General features: G+C 38.4%; 1 protein-coding gene and 1 pseudogene across 3 annotated transcripts in view; one reads left to right on the top strand and one right to left on the bottom strand.

Moving 5' to 3' along the window:
- Positions 1-24,518, bottom strand: part of RPS6KC1 (ribosomal protein S6 kinase C1) — a 203,638-nt gene that overhangs the window by 156,398 nt on the left and 22,722 nt on the right. For all 3 annotated transcript variants that reach the window (XM_070473923.1, XM_070473922.1, XM_070473924.1), the window contains exon 3: positions 24,257-24,377. In XM_070473923.1, the coding sequence (XP_070330024.1) occupies positions 24,257-24,377 (121 nt within the window). The remainder of the gene's footprint in view (positions 1-24,256; positions 24,378-24,518) is intronic.
- On the top strand, positions 22,964-24,096 carry LOC110135434 (NADH dehydrogenase [ubiquinone] flavoprotein 2, mitochondrial-like; annotated as a pseudogene).

Raw genomic sequence — 24,518 nt, 5'->3', positions numbered from 1 at the left:
CCACAACTTACTGGAAATAAATCAACTTCTTTGCAGTTATCACAGAGCGCAAACGAATGAAAGGGAGGAAAAGAAACAGACAGATTAAAACAGAGCCCACAGTTGCTTTAGTCAAAGCATTAAATACTGTACATCTAAGAGTACAGAGAGAAATGAGGTCACTTCTACACTGCCACACTTCTTCCAGTAGCTTACTAAGCACTTAATATAACGATAAAGTAAGGAAATTTGTTTTTTAACAACTTTTAAAATATCACATCTGGTTTCCACTCACTCAGAAACACAATTAAAGATTAAATTTTGGTATGCTAACTAAATTTGTGCCAAATCTCTACTCTCCCTTGTTTATAGGGAAATTTGTTTCAAAATGCTCAACTCTATTGTGAGAGCACAGAATTAAAAAAAAAAAAAAAAGATGTTATAAGATAAGAAACATCACACACTTCTAATCCCACATACTTTAAAACCAGCACATGCAGGATTACACTATATCCCAGCTGACAAACTTAGGATAATAACTAGGCTTTGTGGAAAATAACCGAGGTTCAAGCTTGTTGATTTTATTTTTTTTTTTTAAGCTTGTTGATTTTAATCATGACATCACCTTAAAATGGTTAACAGAAAGTGAACAGGTTTTTAAACAGAAATAGAATAGAAATGTTTATACATATATATATATATATAAAACAGAAATGGTTTTATATATATAACAATAGAAATGATTATATATATAACAATAGAAATAGTTACATAGAAAATAAACAGGTTTTTACAAATCTAGGAAGTATAAATAAGCAAGGTAGTATGATCACAAAAACTCTAGTCAACCTTAAAAAAAAGAGAAAGACTCCTAGTTATACTACCCAAGGCAAGAATTTGAAACTGAACAATTAATATGCCTCAGCTCAATGTGTCTCAAGTCTAATGAAACATCTACTTCATAACAACTGAAAGAAATGGTTTGAGAGATAGACCTGGGTTCAAACTACTTGCACTCTCATTTGGTAGTTATAAATTTTAGGCTGATGACGTCCTAATTTACAAAATGGAGAAAATGAACAATGTACTCAAAGTGAATAGTTCCATATCAAGCACATGTATGCATGCGCAGTCACTTCAGTAGTGTCCAACTCTTTGTGAACCCATGGACTGTAGCTCACCAGGTTCCTCTGTACATGGGTTTCTCTAGGCAAGAACACTGAAGTGGGTTGCCATGCCCTCCTCATCAAGCACATGGTAAGCTCTTGATAAACCAATCATGGTTTCCTTAAATCTTCAAGTAGTATCATAGTGTCCAGTATATAGAGCAGGCTAATATATTTTTGTTGACTGTATGAGTAAATAATAAAAACTTAGAAACTCTGTCCATGGAATTTTCCAGACAAGAATACTAGAGTGCATTGCCATTTCCTTCTCCAGGGGATCCTCCCAACACAGGGATTAAACCCACATCTCCTGTGTCTCCGGCATCGGTAGGCCCATTCTTGACCACTGAGCTACCTGAGAAGCCCAGGGGGGAAAACAGACTATAATTTCCAGCTTGCCTTGAGGTTACATGTGGACTAAATTCTGGCCAATAATATATAAATGAAATTTCATTTTGCAGCTTACCAGAAATCTCCTTAAGAAATAACTACTATACATCCTCCTCCTCCCCATTCTCCTCTTTCTTCTATCTCCTTTTCCCCTTCCAGGAAGGACCAGGATGTGGGAGGTTAAAAACAAGACAGAACAAGGCAGGAAGGAGCTTAGATTCCTGATCAGTCTGGAGCCACCTTGCCTGAGGCTATATCCAGAGCATATGCCACGAGAAACCAAAACTATTATTATCCATTATGCTAAATCTACTAGTTTCCAGGTCACACTCAACAACCTCATTAAATTCTTCCAATGACAAAAAGACGTCTAAAGTGACACTGCTACCTTACCTATCAATAATATCTGGAAACAAACTTCTGAGAGCTATAACATGTAGCACAAATTCTCTGGCCTGAAAACAACCTAAGATATTCAATCGTGGGGGGAAAAAAACATTGGCCAAACAGATTAAAATGACAGCTAAAAATGTCCATTATCCCTTCTTTTGCCTAAATAAGAATTTGAGTATTCATCGGTGCTTATGACTATTGTCCAGCATATTTATCCTTTAAACAAAAAAGCAAACTGTAGTACCTATAAATTTAGTAGTAGTAATTGTGTGAGCATCTGTAATCTTAGAACAGAAATCCAGAAAATGCACACATTATATTATGTTTCAACCTACAAGACCATCTGATATTATCTTTAAATGAACTAACAATTTGTTGAGAAATATAAATGAAAAACTTCCTCATATTTGATGACATCCTAAAAAATGCTAGTTTACTAGTTGAAACAAATACATAAAAATGTGGCAGCTTTAATCCTAGTGTGATCAATGACTCACCTCACCTCCCTATTAAACTAGATTTAAATGCTTAAGTTGTGAGTATATCAACTTCTAAGTAGAATAAACATGTCAAAGGTGTGGTTTTGTTCTATTTCTATTGATCTATGCATTTCTATTCCACTAAACTCGGACAAGCAGAGATGAATTAGAACATTTTTCAGAGTACAACCAAAATTAAAGGCTAATGCATTAAAAGGTTCAATTACACTGAATCCTATCATCAGAACAAATGATGAAAGAACACTTCACTTCTTTGTTCCTAAGATATTTCAGAAAAACAAAGATAAAAAACAGTATTGGTAGCACAGACAAAGAGAAGCAGATAAATTTTAATGCAATGACTACTGGCTCTAATACATGTAACAAAGCCACCTAATTTGACAATTAAATTTAAAAGTAGCAAGATTCAACAGTAATTCTAATGGGAGACAACACCCTAGGGGCTATTCTCAAACTGTTAATCTTCAAATATCATCAAAACCTCCCTTGAAAGTCAACAACAATGAGAAATTATAAACAGGTGCTTCTCTTACAGCCTTTAAACTTCCATTTACAGGAATGGAAATTTTATTTTCTTGTGAAAAGTAGAAAAATTATAGGTAATTTATGATAGAAAATGTAAAACAAATTTTTCCTGAGGTTTATTATGCAGTATTACACATTATATACTACATTACTTGTGTGTGTGTATATATTATCTTTAAGTCACTCTACCACCTCCAAATTACTCCACAATGGTTTGCTATTAAAAGTGGCAGAAGGAAAATTAAACCAAAACCTTCTCACAAACCTGGTAAAGCACTGAAAATAGTCTCTCTCTTTGATTTCTAAGCTGTCTTTGAAATCTTCTCTATTTTTTTTTAATTATGAAGAACAACTCATGAAAGCAGTATTTACAGCTTTTTTTAAAATGCAACTGTCAGTAACCAAAAACCAGTTAAACAAAACTAAAGGTTATCCTTGACCAGTAAGAAACTAGCCAGAGAAGCTTGGTGCTAATTCCTAACTGTACTAAAAACTCATTCACCGGGCAAAAAAGAAGAGAGAGGCCAAGTTCTTAGGTGTGAATTCCCTCTAGTCAACAGCACCAAGAACATACCTCTAGTTAAAGAAGTTAGATTTAAGACTCCTTACAACTAAGCAGAATGCATACTCTGGGGAACCCTAGGGCGTTTCACTCAGAGGGTGTTAGAAAGGACTTACAGAATAGAGTTTGTGTTGGGTGCTGGGGAAAGATTCAAAGAAGTGGGGCTTTGTTTGCCCTATCAGGAAGTGGGAGCAATTCTAAGATTCTGTTAATTCTATATACTTCTACGATTCTACGGTTTTAATAAATCTTATTATGAGGCAAGAAGAATGAAGAGAGGCTAAGGCTGTGATTTATAAAAAAAAATCTGTAGTCATCATGGTAGCCAGGATGAAGTGAACCTTGATCATTTTTGTGACTTGACAATGTTCATGTTTTTGTCTGTGTTCAGACATGATTACAGAGTGGTCTTGTTTTAGTCTTGATCCAAAGACACAGAGTGCCCTTGTCTAATGTTCCTATTCTGTGAAACTGCTTATATTCAACAGGGGAACAACACAGCCTAGCTGTGAACACCAGGCCAACTCTAATAAGAAACACCGAGGTCGAACAGATATGGAGTGTCAGGCCAGTTCTTTCTTACATCTCCTTTCCCATTCTCACAGGAAATCACAATGTGAGGAGAGATGTAACAAAACAAACAAAAAACAGCTTTGTATGATCTCTGTGATTGTTTTCTCAAGATCAAGATTGTGAAACCTACAAACTAATACTCTTTAAAAATGTCAGAACAAAGACCCAGCACAGCCAATAAATAAAGTTATTTTTAAAACAAAAGCAAAATAATAATTTTTTTTAATGTCAAAATCATGAAAAGACAAAAAAATGCATAAGGAATAGTCTAAAGAAACGAACCTACACACATGATCCTGGATGCAAAAAAAAAAAAATTTAAATAATTAGAGAAATCTGAATATTAACTACAATGTTTGACAATGGTATTATATCAATGTTAAATTTCTTGAGTAATAGGGGAAATATGGAAGGAGGGATGAAATATCACAAAATCTGCAATGTGTTCTCAAGTGGTTCAGGAAAAAAATGATACACACAGACACAGGAAAACGTGGCAAAACATTCATCAGTGAACTTGAGCCAAAGGTATATAACTGTCCACCATATTATTCTTTAGGCATTTCTGTAAATTTTGCAAGTTAAAAAAATTGGAGAAAAATAAAATGAGTTAAGTGTCAGAGTGGTGAGATGTAGAGCCAGGAGGGGAAAACAACCATCTCAACTATCCCCAAAGAAAACAGAGAACTTCCTAGAAGAAGAGACAACGAGAGCCCTGAAAGGCTAACCAGAAGCTTCTCGGTGGAGCCAGGCAACACTGATGAAGGCGACACGGAGTGAGGTGCGTTAGAGGAACGGCAGACCAGCGACAGATGAGAGCTAACAGAGCTGATGTGCGTCAAGCACTGAGCTACTCACGCTACCGATAGGATCCTCAGGACAGGAAGCTATAATCCCTAACTCCTCAGTAACAACACAGGCTTTCAGCCTTTACTCTGTACAAGATCACACCACTAGTAAACAGCGGAGAGAAGATTTGGGCCGAAATCTGATTCCAAAAGGCATGTTCTTTTCACTGAAACACTCGAATAGTAACTACAGATCTACAGATCTGATGGTTCTGTAAATCACAAAGAGGACTCTTTTGCAGCTGAGGCTCATGTACTAAAAATGTGAGAATAGCTAAAAAGATAGGTGATTGACCAAAACTTCCCTCTACACAGCCACAGCTGCTCCCTGCAGGGTTCACTGCAACTATAAGTATTACAAATGAACTGCACCAGTTACGGAAAGAGATAAATTGCTTACTTACTAAAATTAATAAGAAACTTTCACTCTTTAATATATAAGGATGTGGAGAAAAGTTGAAAATAACCCACAAGCAACAGACAATAATAGCTAAGCATCTCAACCAATCCAGAAGCCATTCCCTTGTACCCAGTGACAAGCTTATCATTTAATTTGCACAAGATCACAAGCTTCTTGGGTGCAGTTGATTCCACAGTCCAGAAGGTGTAAGGTAGAAAGCAAAAATATCCCTCTACCCACAACAACACAGGTTGCACAGATTAGGTACATCTTCACACAAATATGTATGTCTATTTAAATACAGATGGGATCTGTATGCATGCAACATTTGTTTTCTGTATCTTAAAAATAAATCTTGTACATCTTTTCATACCAGTGTATCACAAATAGCTGCAGAATCCTATAATTGGCTAAATTATGGCACATCCATACCATCACATAGTGAGAACACTCAGTTTTCTTCTATTGAAGGAGAGGGAGGGACGAATTGAGAGTAGCACTGACATATACACTCAGCCATGGTAAACCAGATAGCTAGTGGGAAGCTGATGTACAGTAAAAGGGGGGTCAGCTCGGCCCCTGTGATGACCCAGGCGGGGGACTGGGGGTGGGAGAGGGAGGAGACCAAGGAGGGGGCATATGTATACGAATGGCTGACTCACATTGTTGTACAGCAGAAGCTAACTAAAGCAATTATATTCCAATAAATAAAGGGAAAAAAACACTGCAAGGACACTCATCTGTATATAGATATATGTGTTCAGATACGTGTTATGTGTTCTCAAAGTGTAATCCACAGACTGCTGGGGGTCCCCCAAGGGCCTTCAAAGAATCAATAAGGTCAAAACCGTTTTCATAATAATACTAAGACAGCAGCTGCATTTTTTACCACATGGACATCTGCACTAATAATCTAAAAGCAATGGCAGTAAAACTGCTGACCTCTTGGCATGAACCAAGACAATGGCACCAAACTATACTTATTAGTAATAATCATATTCCTTATACCACTGACATTAAATTTTTTAACGCCAGTTTTACATAAGAATGTCCATGATGAAGCATAAAAATTAACTTTATTATGCTAATGAGTATGAAAGGGGAAATTAACAATAACACAATAATAGTAGGAGACTTTAACACCCCACTCACACCTATGGATAGATCAACTAAACAGAAAATTAACAAGGAAACACAAACTTTAAATGACACAATGAGCAGCTAGACCTAATTGATATCTATAGGACATTTCACCCCAAAACAATCAATTTCACCTTTTTCTCAAGTGCACATGGAAACTTCTCCAGAATAGATCACATCCTGGGCCATAAATCTAGCCTTAGTAAATTCAAAAAAATTGAAATAATTACAGTCATTGGCACAAAGACAGAAATACAGATCAATGGAACAAAATAGAAAGCCCAGAGATAAATCCACGTACCTATGGACATCTTATCTTCGACAAAGAAGGCAAGAATATACAATGGAAAAAAGACAATCTCTTTAACAAGTGGTGCTGGGAAAACTGGTCAACCACTTGTAAAAGAACAAAACTAGAACACTTTCTAACGTCATACAAAAATAAACTCAAAATGGATTAAACATCTAAGTGTAAGACCAGAAATTATAAAACTCCTAGAGGAGAACGTAGGCAAAACACTCTCCAACATAAATCACAGCAGGATCCCCTATGACCCACCTCCCAGAATACTGGAAATAAAAGCAAAAATAAACAAATGGGACCTAATGAAACTTAAAAGCTTTTGCACAACAAAGGAAACTATAAGCAAGGTGAAAAGACAGCCTTCAGAATGGGAGAAAATAATAGCAAATGAAGAAACAGACAAAGGATTAATCTCAAAAATATACAAACAACTCCTGCAGCTCAATTCCAGAAAAATCAATGACCCAATCAAAAAATGGGCCAAAGATCTAAACAGACATTTCTCCAAAGAAGACATACGGATGGCTAACAAACATATGAAAAGATGTTCAACATCACTCATTATCAGAGAAATGCAAATCAAAACCTCAATGAGGTATCATTACAGGCCAGTCAGAATGGCTGCTATCCAAAAGTCTACAAGCAATAAATGCTGGAGAGGGTGTGGAGAAAAGGGAACCCTCTTACACTGTTGGTGGGAATGCAAACTAGTACAGCCACTATGGAGAACAGTGTGGAGATTCCTTAAAAAACTGGAAATAGAACTGCCATATGATCCAGCAATCCCACTTCTGGGCATACACACCGAGGAAACCAGATCTGAAAGAGACACGTGCACCCCAATGTTCATCGCAGCACTGTTTATAATAGCCAGGACATGGAAGCAACCTAGATGCCCATCAGCAGACGAATGGATAAGAAAGCTGTGGTACATATACACAATGCAATATTACTCAGTCATTAAAAAGAATTCATTTGAATCAGTTCTAATGAGATGGATAAAACTGGAGCCCATTATTCAGAGTGAAGTAAGGCAGAAAGATAAACACCAATACAGTATACTAACACATATATATGGAATTTAGAAAGATGGTTAACGATAACCCTATATGCAAGACAGAAAGAGAGACACAGATGTATAGTACAGACTTTTGGACTCTATGGGAGAAGGCGAGGGTGGGATGATCTGAGAGAACAGCATCGAAACATGTATATTATCAAGTGTGAAACAGATTGCCAGTCCAGTTTGGATGCATGAGACAAGTGCTCGGGGCTAGTGCACTGGGATGACCCAGAGGGATGGGATGGGGAAGGAGGTGGGAGGGGAGATCAGGATGGGGAACATATGTAAATCCATGGCTGATTCATGTCAATGTATGGCAAAAAACACTACAACATTGTAAAGTAATTAGCCTCCAACTAATAAAAATAAATGGAAAAAAAATTAACTTTATTAAACCTCAATCCTTGAGACCATTTTTTTTTAAGTCTGTGGGTAAAAAATATATATATAACTACTACAATTTAGGTATCTGACAGATATTTTCTCAAATATAAACAAAGCGAGCCTAACACTTCAAAGAAAACAACCAATGGCATCATTTTCAGTGATGAAATTCAAGCTGTCAATTCACTATAAGCTTGACAGCTTCCTAATACTTCAAAAAATTTCCTTTAGACATCTGTGATGATAGTTAACATTTTTGGATACTATATGATGAAAATGGACAACATCTGCAAAATCTGCATAACTCGGGGAACCAATACTGATCAAATGATCAATGCATGTCACAAGCTCACACATAAGTAAAACATACATTCAAATCTAAGACAGACGAATGGATTTTAATATAACAAAGGACCAAAGGTTCATTGATTGTCAGATTCCATAATGTAACTAAGCCTTGAAGAAATTGCTGCTGTCTATCCAGCCATAGAAAAGAATAAAATTTTCCTGTATGTAACAACACAGATGGACCTGGAAGGTATCATGTTTACTGAAATTAGTCAGACAGAGGAAGACAAATATTGTGTATTTTCACTTATTTGCAGAATCTAAAAAATAAACAAATGAGTATAACAAAACAGAAACAGATTCACAGAAAGAACAAACTAGTGGTTACCAACAGAGAAAAGGGCGAGCGGAGGGGCAATATAGTGGTAGAGGATTAAGAGGTACCAACTACCAGGCATGAAATAAATATACACCAGTATGCAATGCTCAGCACAAAAAATAGAGCCAACATTTTATAATAACTTCAAATACAGTATAACCTATAAAAATATCAAATCACCATGTTGTACACCTAACCTAATACTGTAAATCAGCTATACTTCAATAACAAAAAAGAAGGAATTTACCACTATCAAGCTTCGATCTATCAAAGAAGAGTATCTTCAACCATCTGAAAAGCTGTTAAAATACTCCTCCCTTTTTCAACATCATCTGCGTGTCCCTAAATTTTCTTCCTATCAGTCAGTTCAGTTCAGTTGCTCAGTTGTGTCTGACTCTTTGCAACCCCATGAACCGCAGCACACCAGGCCTCTCTGTCCATCACCAACTCCCGGAGTCCACCCAAACCCATGTCCATAGAGTCGGTGATGCCATCCAGCCATCTCATCCTCTGTCATCCCCTTCTCCTCTTGCCCTCAATCCTTCCCAGCATCAGGGTCTTTTCCAATGAGTCAGTTCTTCGCATCAGGTGGCCAAAGTATTGGAGTTTCAGCTTCAGCACCAGTCCTTCCAATGAATGTTCAGGACTGATTTCCTTTAGGATGGACAGGTTGGGTCTCCTTGCAGTCCAAGGGACTCTCAAGAGTCTTCTCCAACACCACAGTTCAAAAGCATCAATTCTTCTGTGCTCAATTTTCTTTATAGTCCAACTCTCACATCCATACATGACCATAGCCTTGACTGGAAAAACCATAGCCTTGACTCAGTTCAGTTCAGTTCAGTTCAGTCGCTCAGTCATGTCCGACTCTTTGCAACCCCACGAATTGCAGCATGCCAGGACTCCCTGTCCATCACCAACTCTCGGAGTCTACCCAAACCCATGTCTATCGACTCAGTGATGCCATCCAGCCATCTCATCCTCTGTCGTCCCCTTCTCCTCCTGCCCCCAATCCTTCCCAGCATTAGGGTCAACTCTTCGCATGAGGTAGCCTTGACTAGACGGACCTTTGTTGGCAAAGTAATGTCTCTGCTTTTTAATATGCTATCTAGCTTGGTTATAACTTTGCTTCCAAGGAGTAAGTGTCTTAATTTCACTGCTGCAATCACCATCTGCAGTGATTTTGGAGTCCCCAAAAATAAAGTCAGCCACTGTCTCCACTGTTTCCCCATCTATCTGCCATGAAGTGATGGGACCAGATGCCATGATCTTAGTTTTCTGAATGTTGAGCTTTAAGCCAACTTTTTCACTCTCCTCTTTTACCTTCTTTTTTTTTTTCCTCTTTCACTTTCATCTTGAGGCTTTTTAATTCTTCTTTACTTTCTGCCATAAGGGTGGGGTCATCAGCATTTCTGAGGTTATAGATATTTCTCCCGGCAATCTTGATTCCAGCATATACTTCCTCACATTTCACCACAGATTGGATCCAGAAGCAGATATGAGAATTAGGTATTTTTTTTTAATCCTGGTATTGAAGATTCATATAAGCAAGCTAATATTACTCTAATTTTTTTGAAAAATCATTTTTCATAAAAATACTCACATGTTACATTTTTATTTTTAACTAAGTACAAAAATATTTTTAAATTTCTAGTGTGATAAATATTAATAGCTACAACCACATAAACAATAGTTTTTCAAGCTTCAATAATTTTTAAGAGTGTAAAGGAGAATTCTGAAGCCAAGACATCTAATAACCAATAATTATCTCCCTGTAGACAAGAGAATAGATGTGTAGTAAAATTTACCAAAAAACAGGAAAAGGTATATTCCAAATTGTCCTCCCCAAACTATGCAAATTTCTACTCTTCCTGTATCTATTTCCCCATACTAGTTATAATCAAACTTTTAAATTTCTGCCATGAGACTGACTTTTAATGGTAACATTGTCTGTAATTAGTCTAGCTCTTAAACCTTAACTCATTAATTCTTTCTGTATTTTTCAAGTATATATATGGTTAGGCAAGGTGCTACATGCTGAAGATACATCTGTAAATAAGAACAAAGCAGTCTCTAAATAACACAGCTCAGGAAAGGCAGAGGAAAAGACAGGTACAATACGAGAGAAGTTTCTTTACTTTTAGAATGCAAAAACAAAAAATTGTTGGTGTGACTTTAGAAGTGTGATTCTTTTCTTTTTTTTTTTTTCATTTATTTTTATTAGTTGGAGGCTAATTACTTTACAATATTGTAGTGGGTTTTGTCATACATTGACTTGAATCAGCCATGGATTTACATGTATTCCCCATCCCGATAGAGTGTGATTCTTAAAACTCAGATTAGTCAATTTTTTACATTACTTGCACCTTCACAATAAAAGTAGAGGATCATAAGACTTAAAAACTTGACCAGATGAAAGCCACATCCAAAAGCACTTCTGGATCAGGATGCTTGCTTCAACTATGAGACTCTAAATTTCTGAGAAGGCAGAGGTTGAATCACTGTATACACAGTATCCATTTCTAAAATGTTTCTTGAATTATATGTGCTCATAAAACCCCAGATAACTAAGGGTTAAACTGAAATTAATCAGAGAAGATTCTAGTAATGGAGTCTTACATTCACCGCATGTAACCAGCTACAACTTGACAACCTTAAACAGGACAGGTGTCATGAAAAAAGGGAAGGAACCATAGAGTTTGGATAGTAACTATGAACAGAAAGCAAGAGAACCAACAGGACGTTGGTTCTGTTGAGAACAAAACAGGACGTCTAGACTCAAAGACCAAAAGCAAGCAGTCAGAGGCTAACAGCCTACAATAACAAGAGTTCATGGATCCCCTAACGCTGAGTACAAGAACATAATGAATGAATGGAACCATCAGAACTAATGGTTCTACGGCTAGTGACCAGTTGCCCACTTCCCTCAATTGTTTTTTTATCTTTCTAATTATGCATCCAGGATACTTCTTGCTATTGCTTATATTTTGAAATGTCAGCATATGTCATAAATTGTTAATATTTAGCATTTATTAAAATTAAAGAATTGTAGCAAGAAGCTTTCAACGACCTCTTTATTCTGGCATAAATGTCACTGATGCTGCTATACTATATAAGATTCTCTGCATCTTGTGCCCAAAATCTCAAGGATTGTGAAAACCTGCTGAACATCCTGAGGAAGCAGGTGTCAAGCTCAGGAGTACCGTGATCCTGCAATCAAATCAGAATGAAGAAATCCCTGTGCCACGAGAACTCTGAGCCCACGGAGACAGGATAACATCAGATTACCCAGAATTCTTCTAAAATCAAAGACAGACAGCAGGGTTCAGTCAACAGATCAAAATCACAAAGTAACTGGAACGGGAAAAATTTAATGTAAAGTATTATTAACCATGACAATGGAAAAATAGAAACTCTAAAGTGAAAAGAGAATCCTAACGAACACCCCAGGGTAACCCAGAAAGAAAAAGCTCAGATGGGGGAAGCCCTCCCCACGGTTCAACCTCAGATCCTCTTGGAAAAGGTATGGTTACAGCCACTGGATTGGGAGACATTTGCTGGGCTCCCCGGACTGGTCCACAGTCGCCAGGAGAGACCCCCTCCAGATTTCAGAAGGGACAGGGCTGGCAGGTGGGCAACAGGAGAGTCACAGTGCTGGGAGCCCACGAATAAAGCAAGGTCATTCAAGGCCTGGGGAACACAGTGTCAGGGTCAGGAAGGCCCCAGGAAATGACTTTCTCAGGCAAGAAAGGCAGGCCGTAGCTGTCAGACTGGCATGCAGAGGGGGGAGCATCAGGAATCTGCTCGCCTGCAGGGCAACGAGGCCTGAGGTCTAGTGTCCTGTCGGAGGGGCACAGGGTGCTATGGGCTGCAGCTGAGGGGCAGGTACACACAGTGAGACAGCGTGAAGCCCACTCTCCAACAGGCCCGAGGGACCATGGAGTGCTTAGCCAGATGGCCATCGACTATCTGCGGCCACAAGCTCATCATGAGCCTGGGCTCCAGGTGTGCGGCTGAGGCAGATGCTCCTGGCAACAGCACAGCAAACACAATCCACAGCAGCCTGCAGAGAGGGATGAAAGAGCTGACCCTCCCAGAGCGCCCCGCCAGTGTCCCCTACAGTTGAGCGTGCAGTCAAGTGAGGCTTAACTGCAATACTCACTGTAAAGGGAAAGCGTAAGGCGTCCAGCCTATTAATGTGGAACAGGAAATGAAAGGAGGACCTGAAGGGAATTCCCTGGAGGTCCAGTGGAACTAAAATGGGGGAACTAAACCCCACAAGCCGCACAGTGAGGCCAATTAAAAAAAAAAAAAAAAAAAGAATGGACCTGAAGCTAAGAGGCAATAAATGGATAATGGATAATTGGCATGGCTTCCTAGAACCAAGAAGAACCAATGTAAGAGCCCCAGGAATTCCAAGATGACCTTGCAAGGCAGCATCTCCCCAATGCTGATGAGAAATATAGCTAGCATCAGAACATACTCTATACAGCCATTATACAAAAATCAATATGGTATAGAAACAAGAATTAACGTAAGAATAGACAAATAAATGCCACAAAAGAAAAAACCCTTAATGGAAATGCTTCTAAAAAGTATAACAAAGATTTCATTAGGAAAAACACAAATTATTTAACAAGTGATCTGACAATAGATATCTAACCATCTGAAAGAAAGGTAAAATGGAGCATCATCTGACATCCATTCAAATGTAAATTCCACACCAATATTAAAAAGAATTTTTTAAGCTATAAAAATCATCTTACAAGCAAATGTAGGTATGGGACGACCTTTCTCATTAGGACCAAAACCATAAAATCTTGGCACGGAGGTTAGTGGAGGAGCATTCAGGAATAAAACTGAACATATAAAAATTTGTTTGGCAAAAGCTATCATAAACAACTCTGAAATAAGCACATGTAGGCGTGTATATATGTGCAGATTTGTATATGAATGGAAGTGTGTACAAAGTATGCATTGTAATATGTATGTACATAAATGCACTGTTTCCCAACTACAGCAGCTGAAAGAGCCTTGAAACAGGCTGCAATGAGCCTGTCTACCGCCCAGATAGTGAGCTTATCTACTGCCCAGATAGAGGATCCTGCGGCAGCCAGAGTCCAGCCAAAAAGCGGAATCCACTAAGCAGTTGAAGAGGGAAAGTCTTATAAAGAATCACTAACTATTTACACAGGATTAACTACTAAGAAAGAATAAAAGAAGTGTAAGGAATATCCTAGGATGGAAGGAAAGAACCGAAGGCGGTCCTAGTACAGGGGCCTGCTCCCCAAGGCTGGATTCGGGGCTCCTGGAGACAGTGTGGCCGCAGCAGACTGGGCGAGAGAGTAAGCTGGGCTGCCCCAGCCACTTGCTCCGCAGTTAGGAGGGCCAAAGGCACTGGGCAAGGAACTGCAGGCTGGGACTGCCAAACAGGAAACCCTGCTGTGGTGTCGGCAGGCCACAGGTGGAAGGAGGGGAGCCCCAGACAGGAACTAGCAACAAAACCTGCTAGAGGGTGCAGACCACTGGGAAGCCCACACACGTCCATGCCATTGGCAACACAGAACACGCAGGAACAGAAGGACATCTCCCACAGGGGCCCTCCAACACCTCCACAGACTAAGTTTATACATGCCAGTTGGAAAAGTAGGTCCAATAAGAGAAGAAAAAAAAAAGGTGGATTTGGAGCTAATTTTATGCAAAAAATTGATAACTAACATAGTTTCTAAAAACATTCCCCACAAAAAGCAACCAGGGCTCTGTGAAGAGATGGCTGATTTCAAGGCTGGAGCATATAAACTCACAGATGAGCACTGAATGTCTTGCTACGCTTAAAAGTAATAAGTGCTTTAAAAAAACAACAACTAAAACATTTGATGGGGAAAAGTTTCAAGGACAGAGAAGCCAAAGTAAAAGGGGCCCTACCGGTCAAAGCTAGGACAATTTGGGCATCTAGTTCCCTGAAAGAAAGTGTGAAAATGAAAGTCGCTCAGTTGTGTCCAACTCTCTGCGACCCCATGGACTGTAGCCTTCCAGGTTCCTCTGTCCATGGGATTTTCCAGGCAAGAACACTGGAGCGTTCCCTTCTCCAGGGGATCTTCCCGACCCAGGGATAGAACCCAGATCTCCTGCATTGCAGACAGACTCTTTACCATCTGAGCTACCAGGGAAGCTTAATGAATTCTGGATTCTAAACTATTAGGGAGTAAAAATTAGGTATATGAGTCCAAATAAATAATGGATAGGTGGGTAAATCACAAATAGACACAATACACAAACATGCAGCTCTACAGATAGAGAACGCAGATTCAGGTAAAAAGAACAGTTACAAAGACACACAAACAGAGATAAGGGAGGATAATCACCAAGGGGGAAGCGGTGCTGGAACTGGAGAATCATTATTACGGAGCCATGACGTAAACACTGGTTTGTGCAAGAATCTATGGATGTTAAACCTAAGGGGCAATTTTGTAAAAGAGCAGAATATATTCATGATCTTAAAAGTTTTCAAAGAAAGAAAGGAAGACAGGGATGGAGAGATAGAGGAAAGGAGGAACTCAAATATAAGTAATAACCTCATAAATGGCCCCAAAGATACCAGGTTCTAATTCCTGGAACTTGTAAATGATACTTTATTCAAAGAGTGTGTGCAGATGTGATTAAGGACCTTGAGAGGCAGAGATTACCCTGGATTATCAGGGTGGGCACTATTGCCATCACAGATGTCTTATAAGAGAGGGGCAGAGAGAGATTTCACACAGAGAAGGCAGGAGGGTGTTGAAGTAGACAGAGGTTTGAAGATGAGGCCTTGAAGACTGAAGTGATGCTGGCAGAAGTCAAGGAACACACCCAGTCACCAAAAACGGAAAGAGGCAAGGAATGTATTCTTCCCTAGAAGCTCTAGGCTCTGCTAACACCTTGCTTTCTGCCGAATGATATTTATTTCAGACTTCAGGCCTCCAAAACTATAAAAAAATAGTAAAGCTCTATTGTTTTAAGCTGTCACAAAAACAATCCTTCCTCTAATTTCTCTCTAACATTTTACTAAAAGAAGCAAGAAGAAACCACACCAAACTTATTAAAACTCCAGTTGGAAATCTCCCTAGCAGCACTACCCTCTTCCTTTGGTACCTTTCCTACTTTCCACACCACCATACACAACCATGTTGCGAAACATTCTACAACTACGTAAGAAGGACCCACTCCCTTCCTCTAACTTCCAGTAACATTTACCTCATTTTCCTGCAAACCTTCACCTGCAGTCTTATCAAAGACCATGTGGCTTCTATACACAGCTTCCTCAAGACAGTGCAGGCCCTCACACTCTCCTCAAAGCCCATGGCTCATTCCAAAGCCACTCTCCACATGTTTGGATTTTGTCATAACAGCACTCCAACTTCCAGGTTAAAAAAACAACAACAAAAATTAAGTACTTATTGCGATGTAAAAAGTTATCCCAAAACTTGGTAGCCTACAATAACAAACATTACTATCTCACACAGCCTCTGATGGTCAGGAATCCAAAGAGGCTAGGCAGGATGGTTCCAGCTCTGTGTCTCTCATGAGGCTGCAGTCATCTCAAGGTCTACTGGGATCAGAGAAATCTGCACCTAAATTCATCCACATGATCGCACCAGGTTTCAGATGACTGCTGGGTGTTGATCGTGGCCTCTGTTTCTTTCAGTGTGGGCCTCATCGTAGGCTGTGTGGGTCCTTACAGTATGAAAGCTGGTAATCTTCAGAGCAAGTAATGAGAGAGAGACAGAGAGAGAACACCCCCAAGAGAGAAGCCACAGCTTTTATAACCTAACCTCAGAAATGACACATTGCCACTTGTCTTTACACTACTGGTCACACAGACCAATCCCTGGGAATAGAATACACAAATGTGTAACTAGCAAGAGAGAAGGATTACATATGGCCATCTTGGAGATGGTCTATCACAAAAGGTATGGTCCAAATAGTTAGCAAACTAGCACATAGCATGAATTTGATTTACTGATGTAGCATAAAGAAAAAGGATTCCATTAAAACTATATTGTCATAACATGTGTATGTATGGCTGAGCCCCACTGCTGTTTACCTGAAACTATCACAACGTTGTTAATCAATTAAACTGCAATACAAAATAAAAAGTTTTAAAAAACCTACATTGTCACAGTAGTCATCACAATTAAACTTAACAAAATATAACTGTTACCTGTTTAACGAACAATATTTACAGTCACAATGATACTAATATTACAGATGAAGTTGATTAAAATTCCAGATTTGAAAATCATTCTACCGATTAAGCATGGAACCTTAATTATGATTACTGAACAGAATATAAATATTACCACCTTTGAGAAAGTTAAAATAAGCATACAAGTTTCAAAAGCTAAGTGGTAAAAGGAGCTAATGAGGTAAGAGAGGACAAATACACTCTTAGATTCATCTTACAGAGACAAATGGTATTGTCCACAGTTATGGAACAAAGAAATAGAGACGTGGTCAACAGAAGAACCAAAAATATTATGTAATAATACAGGGGAACTGGTAAGTCAAATTCCTACCTACCAGAGTAAAAAGTAAATAGACATGTCATAAACTGTTATACCAAAGGAAAAAAACTGTATAAATTTACTATTATAGATACAGAATACACACTCAAGAAAGGAAAAGTAAAAAAGATAAAAGCCAGTTTTCTCTAGAAGCAAAATTGGGAAGAAGATGCACAGAGCAGAAAATTACAGTGCTTTTTTTTTTTTTGAGGGTTATAACCATTTGAACATTGGTTTATAACAATAAGTTTCTCATGTATAACATTATAATTCTATTTTTGTATACACCACAGCATGCTTACAGTCAAAGTCTAGTTTCCATCCACCACCATGCATTTGACCTCCTTTAACCATTTTGCCCTATCCCCACTACTCTTCCCCCTGATAACTACCAATCTGTATCTATGTGTTTGTTTTTGTTCCATTTCATTTCATTTAGATTTCACATGAGTGAAATCATACAGTATTTGTCTTTTTCCATTTGACTTATTTCACTTAACATAATACCCTCTAGGTCCATTCATGTTGTTGTAGATGGCAAGATTTCATTGTTTCTTATGGCTGAGTAGTATTTCATTGCATATATATATATATATATATATATAAAAAACATCTTTATCCATCCATCAGTGGTATTTAGGTTGCTTCCTTAGGTTAGATATTATAAATAATGTTGCAATAAACATAGATCTGCATCAGTCAGTCAGTTCAGTCGTTCAGTCGTGTCCGACTCTTTGCGACCCCATGCATCGCAGCACACCAGGTGTCCCTGTCCATCACCAACTCCCGGAGTTTACTCAAACTCATGCCCATCGAGTCGGTGATGCCATCCAGCCATCTCATCCTCTGTTGTCCCCTTCTCCTGCCCCTAATCCCTCCCAGCATCAGGGTGTTTTCCAATGAGTCAACTCTTCACATGAGGTGGCCAAAGTATTGGAGTTTCAGCTTCAGTACTTCCAATGAACACCCAGGACTGATCTCCCCTAGGATGGACTGGTTGGATCTCCTTGCAGTCCCAAGGACTCTCAAGAATCTTCTCCAACACCACAGTTCAAAAGCATGAGGGAATATCTAACTGTGACTCTGATTTGCATTTCCCTAATAGTGATGTTGAATGTCTTTCATGTGCCTGTTGAACATCTGTATGTCCTCTGGGAAAACATTTATTCAGATTCTCTGCCCATGTTTTTTTTTCCCTGCCCATTTTTTAATCAGGCTGTTTGGTGTTTTTGTTGTTGAGTTATAGGAGTTCTTCATATATTTCGAACATTAACCCTTAACAGGCTATAATTTGCAAGCACCTCCTCCCACTCAGTAAGCTGCCTTTCCATTTTGTTAGTGGTTTCATTTGCTGTGCTGATGCTTTCTAGTTTGATGTCATCCCATTTATCTCTGCTTTTATTTCCTTTGCCTGAGGAGACATATCCAAAAACATTACTGCTAAGACTAATATCAAAGAGTGTACAGCCTGTTTTCTTCTATGGACTTTATGCTTTCACATCTGATAGTCATATCTTTTATACATTTTGAGTTAATTTTTGCGTATGGTGTAAGACAGTGTTCCAGTTTATTCTTTTGCACACAGTTGTTCAGTTTTCCCAACACTAATGGAGAGACTTTCTTTCTCCATGGTATATTCTTAGTTATCCATATATATGTGTGGGTTTATTTCTGGGCTCTCAACTCTGCTCCATTGATCTGTGTGTCTGTTTTCTGCCAATAATATGCTATTTTGATGAGTACAGCTTTGTGCATGCATGCTAAGTCGCTTCAGTTGTACCTGACTCTTTGTGACCCTATGGACTGTAGCCCACCAGGCTCCTCTGTCCATGGGATTCTCCAGGTAAGAATACTGAAGTGGGTTGCCATTTCCTCCTCCAGGGAGCTTTGCAGTGTAATTTGTAATTAGGGAGTGTGATACCTCCAGGTTTGTTCATTTTCCTCAGGATTACTTCAGCTATTCTGGATCTTTTATGATTCCATACAAATTTTATGATTTTTTGTTCAATTTCTATGAAATCTGTTGTTGGGATTTTGACAGGGATTGAATATGTAGATAGCTTTAGGTAATATAGGCATTTTAACAATGTTAATTCTTCCAATCCATGAACATGGGATATCTTTCCATTGCTTTGTGTTTTCTTCAATTTCCTTCAACAATGCTTTACAGTTTTCAGTGTACAAGTCTCCACCTCCATGGTTAAGTTTATTCCAGAGTACCTTATTCTTTTTGCTGTGACTGTAAATGAGATTGTTTTAATTTCTCTTTCTGCTAGTTCTTATTAGGGTATAAAAATGCAACAGTTTTGTATTTTGATTTCATATCCTGCAACTTTACTATATTCATTTATTATTTCTAAAAGATTTTTGTCAAAATGCTTATAGAGGTTTATATATATAAAATCATGTCATCTGCAAATATTGACAGTTTTACTTCTTCCTCTCTAATTTAGATGTCTTCTCTTTTCTCTTGCCTAAAAGGTCTGGCGAGGACTTCCAATACTATGTTGAATAAGAGTGGGCATCCTGATCTCACTAATAAAAGCACAGCTTTTAGTTTTTCACCGATCAGTATGATGTTAGCTATCAGTCTGTCATATATGGCCTTAATCATGTTCAGGTATGTTCCTTCTATAATAATTTTATTTTATTCAAAGTTTATCATAAATGTTAAAATCGTTCAAATGCTTCTTCTGCATCTATTGAAATAATCATATGACTTTTATCTTCCATTTTATTAATGTGGTGTAGAACATTAATAGATTTGCAGATACTGAATCATCCTTGTATACCTGGAATGAATGCCACTTCATCATTATGATCCTTTTAGTGTATTGTATTCAATTTGCTTAATATTTCATTGAAGACTTTTGTATCTATGCTCATCAGAGATATTGGTCTGTAATTTTCTTTTCTGCATGTTACCTTTACCTGGTTTTCGTATCAAGGTAATGATGGCCTTGTAAAACGTGTTAAGAAGCACTCCCATCTTAATTGTTTGGAAGGGCTTCAGAAGAACAGGTATTAAATTTTCTTTGAAAGTTTCACAGAATTCACTGCTGAAGTCATGTGGTCCTGGACTTATGTTTTGGGGAGGCTGCTTTTTTTTTTATTAGTTTCCATCTCTTTACCAGTGATCAATCTATTCAGATTTTATACTTCTTCATGTTTCAGACTTGAAAGGTTGAATGATTCTTAGAATTTATCCAGTTCTTATAGACAGTCCAAATTGGTGGTATATTCATTCATAGTAGTCTCTTATAATCCTTTGTATTTCTGTAGTATTCACTGTAACTTCACCTCTTTCATTTCTGATTTTATTTGAGACTTCTCTTTTTTCTTAGTGAGTTTAGCATAAGGTTTTTCAATTTTGTTTACCTTTTCAAAGAACCAGCTCTTAGTTTCACTGATCTTTTCTACTGTCTTTTAAGTCTTTATTTCATTTTCTTCCACTCTGACTTTTATGCCCTTCCTTCAACTGACTATATACTTCATTTGTTCCTTTCTTCTAGTTCCTTTAGTTTAAGGTTAGATTACTAGAGATTTTCTAATTACTTAAAGAAGGCCTATACTGCTATAAACTTCTGTCTTAGAATGCTGTTTTTGCTGCAACCCATAGATTTTGGTATGTCATATTTCCATTTTCATTTGTCTTCATGCATTTTTTCTCTTTTGATTTCTTCATTGACCAATAGTTGTTCAGTCTCCACATACTTATGATACTTTCCAGCTTTCTTCTTATAGCTTGATCTTCTTTTACAGAAAAATGATTTGCCTGTGTCGGGTCCTAGCTGCAGCCTGTGGGATCTCTTCACTGCAGAGCAGCAGTTGCAGCATGCAGGCTCTCCACTCGTGGTGCCGGGGTTAGCTGTCCCACGGCATGTGGGCTCTTAGTTCACCAACCAGAAACTGAACTCACATCCCCTGCACTAGAAGGCGGATTCTTAACCACTAGAATACCAGGGAAGTCCCTGGCCAATTTTCTTAAAGAGACTTAACTTGGGTCCCAACATATAGTCTATCCTTGAAAATAATTCATGCACACTTGAGAAAAATGTGTATTCTGTTGCTTTTGAATAGAATATTCTGTATACATCTGTAAGAATGGTCTAAAGTTTCATTTAAAGTCGATGTTTCCTTGTTGATTTTCTGTCTAGATCTATCCATTGATGTAAGTGGGAGGTTCAAGTCCCCTACTATTATTGTGTTGCTGTCAATCTCTCCCTTTAGGACTGTTAATAATTGTTTTATATATTTTGGTACTATGTCAGATGTATTAATGAGTCATGTCTTCTTAATGGACTGTCCCCTTTATCACTATATAACATCCATTTTTGTCTCCTGTAATGTTTTTGGCTCTAAGCCTATTTTTGTCTAATATAAGTATGACTACACATGCTTTCTTCTGGCTGACAACTGCCTGGAGTACCACCTTCCATCCCTTCACATTGAGCCTTCAGTTGTCTTTAGAGCTTAGCTGAGTATCCTGGAGGCAACAAATAGTTTTTAATCCATCTGGTCACTCTGTTTCTTTTGAGTGAATTCAATCTACTTACATCTGGGGTGATTACTGACATTTGAAGACTGAGTATTGCCATTTGTTTATCATTTTCTGGTTGCTCCATACTTGTTTGTGTTTCTACCATTTTATTTTTATTTTTTTAGCTGTTACAAGTAGAGCTGCTGTGTATAATTGTGTGATAGGTTTTGTCTGGACACTTTTTCAAAGCTGTTTACTAAGTACTAGACGTGTAATGTTCAGTTCACAGGTGAGCCTTGTTTAGCTGTGGAAAAATACAGCTGTGTTTCTCTGTGGCATGTGGGATCTTCCTGGGTAAGGGATCGAACTTGAGTCTCCTGCATTGTCAGGCAGATTCTTTACCAATGAGCCACCAGAGAAGCCCCAGTTTGGTGGTTTTTGTGATGTTTTTCTCAGTTTCCTCTTTATTATGTTTCAGGTTTCTGTTCTAGATTTTACCATACTGTTTTTGTTTTATGTTTTGGTCTTTTGGCTGCAAGGCATGTGGGATCTCAGCTCCCCAACCAGGGATCAAATCTGCAACCTGCACTGGAAGGCAGTCTTAAACCTGGACCGCCAGTGAAGTCCAGTACAGCAGCATTATTTTTAACAGCCAAAAGGTAAAAGCAATCCAAGTGTTGTTCACTTCAGTCCAGTTCAGTCACTCAGTCGTGTCCGACTCTTTGCAACCCCATGAACCACAGCATGCCAGGCCTCCCTGTCCATCACCAACTCCCAGAGTTCACCCAAACCCATGTCCACTGAATTGGTGATGTCATCCAACCATCTCATCCTCTGTCATCCCCTTCTAATGGATGAAAAAACAAACAAAATGGTGTACATACACCCGATGGACTATATTCAGACATAAGAAGGAAATTCTGATACATGCTACCACGTGAATAAATCTTGAGAAATGATGCTAAGTGAAATAAGCCAGCCACAAAAGGACAAATACTGTATGATTTTACTTATATGAGGTGCTGATCCACAGTTGGTTGAATCCATAGATGAGGAACCTGCAGATACCAAAGGTCAACTGCACTACACCAGACAAGGGACTTGAGCATCCACAGACTCTGGTACCCACAGAGGGTACTGGAACTAGTCCCCCATAGACACTGAAGGACAGCCATGACAGAATAATGCAAGAATAATGTTCCTACAGGGTTTTTCTATTTGTTTGATTGGTTAGAGTTTAAGTTGTTGTTCTGGTGCTGTTTTTTTCATGAAAGGGAAGAGCAAATGCACTCTGAGTTAACAAAACCACAGCAAGAACATGAAAAAACAAGTGACCCAAAAGGACTGAAGTCTGGCCTGCCGTGTTCCTCTCTGTGGCATTTGAGCCTGCAAAGTTAGCCTCACCACCCAGAGGGGAAGATGTAGAAGGAATCTGCATAAGACAACTGTGCAAAATGGAGCTGGGGGAGCCTTATTTGTGCACAGAGATACTCTTGAGAATAACCCAGATACTCCATTTGATTTCATACTGGAAAACTAAGAGGACAGAAGCAACTGTAAAAAAAAAAAAAAAAACTACCCAGCAGAGCATAAGGCAGTAGCTGTGCTTCCACTCCTTGATTTAGCCCAGACAGACTAGATGGCTGCCCATCTCTACAGGAAAAAAGTTACAGGAAGTTCTGCAATTATCTTCAATGAAAGCACATGAAGCTGCAACTTTTTATACAATGTACAGTACAAAGCCAGTTGTTAAGTATCATATTCAAGCCTGCACTACTATGCCTTGCATGCTTTGAAATTTGGACAGCACAATGGAAGCCATTCAGAAAAACACCTGGAATAAAGGTTGGGGAGGCTACACCTAAACAACTTTTCACTCTTATAGAAGTGGAATGTTTAGAAGTGGAATGTGTAAACGCACCAATGGTTCAAATAAATGACAGCTACTACAAGAATCTGACACCTAAGAATACTGAAGAAATTATTGAGGAACTCAATGCTGGCAAAATCCCAAACCCTGGGTCAAGGAGTGGATGCTTCTCCTGTGAGTCAGTGAGAGGTCTCACCTCTTTGACTGAACCACCTAAGACACTTAGTTCTGGTGTGCAAGCAGGCCCTTAATTTATGTTCAACTGTAAATATGTCACTGAAGAAATAAAATATGAATCTCCTAGCTTAAAAAAAAAAAACATGAGAAAACAACTTCAAGAGCTTGCAGCATAAAAGGAATTATCTTAATAAGCGGCTTCTGACTTCACGGTGCAGTATTGTAGTGTTCAATGTATATACATAATGAGCTAGTCATCACTTTTCAAAATCACAATTTCAAAATAATCACTTACCAAACACTATTCCTTTAGCAAATGGAGGAAACAATTCTGAATGTCGAAATAAGTTTTTGTGAATTTGCCACAGTTCTTTGTGCAGTTTCTTAAAGTCACTATATCTCTTCCATACGATTATCTAAAGAGAGAAGAAAATTAAATGTGTATCTCACAGTCAAACCATTTAGGTTCATATATTGGAACAAGAAAAAAATTTTCATTAAAGTGCTCAAAACTGTCATGCAAAGGCAAACAAAAATGTTCTAACCAATACAGTCCT

This window comes from Odocoileus virginianus, chromosome 11, assembly GCF_023699985.2.
Source record: "Odocoileus virginianus isolate 20LAN1187 ecotype Illinois chromosome 11, Ovbor_1.2, whole genome shotgun sequence".
Classification (NCBI taxonomy): domain Eukaryota; kingdom Metazoa; phylum Chordata; class Mammalia; order Artiodactyla; family Cervidae; genus Odocoileus; species Odocoileus virginianus.
This window is presented reverse-complemented; position numbering and strand designations above follow the sequence as displayed.